At 57.7% G+C, this 2,500-nt stretch overlaps 1 protein-coding gene across 1 annotated transcript in view; it reads left to right on the top strand.

Moving 5' to 3' along the window:
* Window positions 1-2,500, top strand: part of EMWEY_00014100 (phosphoglycerate mutase domain-containing protein, putative) — a gene marked incomplete at both ends in the record, with an annotated part of 8,804 nt that overhangs the window by 254 nt on the left and 6,050 nt on the right. The window contains one exon of the mRNA XM_013477241.1: window positions 1-2,500. This exon is cut by the window's left edge and continues 254 nt beyond it; it is cut by the window's right edge and continues 186 nt beyond it. Coding sequence (XP_013332695.1) covers window positions 1-2,500 — 2,500 coding nt within the window.

Below are 2,500 nucleotides of genomic sequence, written 5' to 3'. Positions count from 1 at the left end.
GACAGCAGCAGCAGCAGCAGCAGCAGAAACAGCAGCAGCAGCAGCAACAGCAGCAGCAGCAGCAAGAAACACAACTGTTGAATCAACACCTTCGTCAGAACTTGAGCAGCAGTTGCTGCTGCTGCATGCAGCAGCACGGCAGCACTGCAGCAGCAGGAAGAGCAGCAGACCTATTAGTCCTAAGGAATTCCTTTCTTTGCTGAAGGCGCCGCAGCAGCTTCTGCTGCAACAACTGCAGCAGCAGCAGCAACAGCAACAGCAGCAGCAGCAGGAACAGCAGCAGCTGCAGCTAGAGCAGCTTGTCCAGCTGCTGCAGAGCCTCTCCCGCTTATCCAGGCCGTACAGACACTTGCTGCAGCAGCAGCCGCTGCTGCTGCCGCAGCACCTGCTGCTGCAGCGGGGTCTTCGTTGGCACTCAAAGGGGGGGCGAGAAGCAGCAGCAGCAGCAGAATCTGCAACAGGAGCAGCAGCAGCAGCAGCAGCAGCAGCAAAGCAGGGACCTGGTAGTGCAGCAGCAGCGGAGGGACCGACATGCAAAACCCAGCAGTTGGAGAGCCCATTAGTTGCAGCAGCAGCAGCAGCAGCAGCAGCAAACACTGCAGGAGCAGCAGAAACAAGTGCAGCAGCAGCAGCAACAGCAGCAACAACAGCACTTGCTGCAGTACAATCTGCTGCTATTAAGGAAGCAAATCAAGATGCACGACGTGTACATACACCTGCTGCTGCAGCGCAGCAGCTGCTGCGGCTTGTACGGCAGGTGCTGCTGCTGTCTCTCAGGTTGCTGCAGCAGCAGCAGCAACACCAGCAGCAGCAGCAGCAGAATTCACCTCACCGTTTGCTGCTGCAGCAAGATGGCCAGAGGGTGCATAGAAATGATCAAATGATTTCGGGTAGTCAGCAGCAGCAGCAGCAGCAGCAGCAACTGCTGCTGCTGCAGCTGTTGCAGCAGCTGCGGTGTATGGGCATCTGCTGCCCTGATTTTATATTTGCTGCTGCTGCGCTGCTGCAGCAGCAGCATAGTTTGCTGCTGCCGCAGCAGCAGCTAGTGCAGCTGCTCGACAGTTTTGCTGCAGCATTCGTCTGCATGCGGCAGCAAACTGCAGCAGCTGCAGCAGCAACAACAGCACCACCAAACAGTGCTGCTTACAATGCTGCTGCTGCAGCACCTGCTGTTGCTGCTGCCGCTGCTGCTGCTGCTGCTGCTGCTGCTGTGCAGGGCCTATTCAGGAAGGTAGCTCGCCAGTTGAACTATCGCTTCCGTATGGATGCGCAGCACCGCCGGCGGCTGCGGCAGCAGCAGCAGCAGCAGGACGAACAGCAGCAAGAGCTGCAGCAAGAACAGCAACAGGGACAGCAGCAACAGCAGCAGCAGCTGCTGCTGCATGCAGGAGAACTTGCGCAGCTGCTTCGAGCTTTTGCCCGTGTAGGGGTTGTTGATTTTGGGGTGTATAGGCACCTCACATCTACCTACCTAACAAGGGCGCTGCAGCAGCAGCAGCAGCACCAACAGCAGCAGCAGCAGCAAGTGTTGCAGCAACAGCAGCAGCCTGTGGAGGACGGTCGCACCTCCTGCAGGCAACTTAGTCTTCTGTTTGCTGCTTGTGTAGATGCTATTGCAGCAGCAGCAGCAGCAGCAGATCCAGCAGCAGCACGCGTATCCGTACCAGCAGCAGCAGGAGCAGCAGGAGCAGCAGCGGAGCAGGTAGCAGCTGTACACCGAAGACTAGCTGCTTCAAGGGAGTGGGAAGCAGATCCAGCAGCAGCAGCAGCAGATCCAGCAGCAGCAGCAGCAGATCCAGCAGCAGCAGCAGCGGATGCAGCAGACGTAGAAGCAGCAGCAGCATCAGATCCAACAGCAGCAGCAGCAGCAGCAGCAGCAGCAGCAACATTAACGTCTAGCCCTTCACCGTTTGTGCTGCTGCTGTCGCGGTGCCTTGCCCCTTTATGTAGCAGCCTCAGCAGCAACCTGCTGCTGCTGCAGCAGCAGCAGACACACGCAGAAGCTGTGCTCGTGCTGCGGTCTGCGTGTCAGCTGCTGTTGCTGCTGCAGCAGCAGCAACAGCAGCAACTGCAGCAGGTGTATACACTCGGCTTGGCGCTGCAGCAGAAATACGTCAAGAGGGCTAAAGACACAGAGGACCGGGCTGCAGCAGCAGCAGCAACAGCAGCAACAACATCAGCAGCAGCAGCAGGGACAGAAGAAGAAGCAGCGGCAACCGAAGCAACAGCTGCAGCAGCAACAACAACAACAACAGCAGCAGCACATTTGGTGCATCTGCGGTGTCTAGGCAGCTTACGGCCTCTCTTAGAGGGATTAACAATTAGGGTGTCTTCTTGCTGCTATCTGCTGCCGCTGCAGCAAATTGTACAGCTGCTGCTGCTGCTGCAGTGCGTTGACACCTTTGCTGCTGCTGTTGCTGCTGCTGCTGCTGGTTCTAATGCAGCAGCAGCAGCAGCAGCAGCAGCACCGCTTGCACCCCTTATGCTGAGTAGACCCGCT

This window comes from Eimeria maxima, genomic scaffold, assembly GCF_000499605.1.
Source record: "Eimeria maxima Weybridge genomic scaffold, Emw_scaff106, whole genome shotgun sequence".
NCBI lineage: Eukaryota > Apicomplexa > Conoidasida > Eucoccidiorida > Eimeriidae > Eimeria > Eimeria maxima.
Note: the sequence above shows the minus strand (reverse complement) of the source record. Positions and strands in the feature narration are given on the sequence as shown.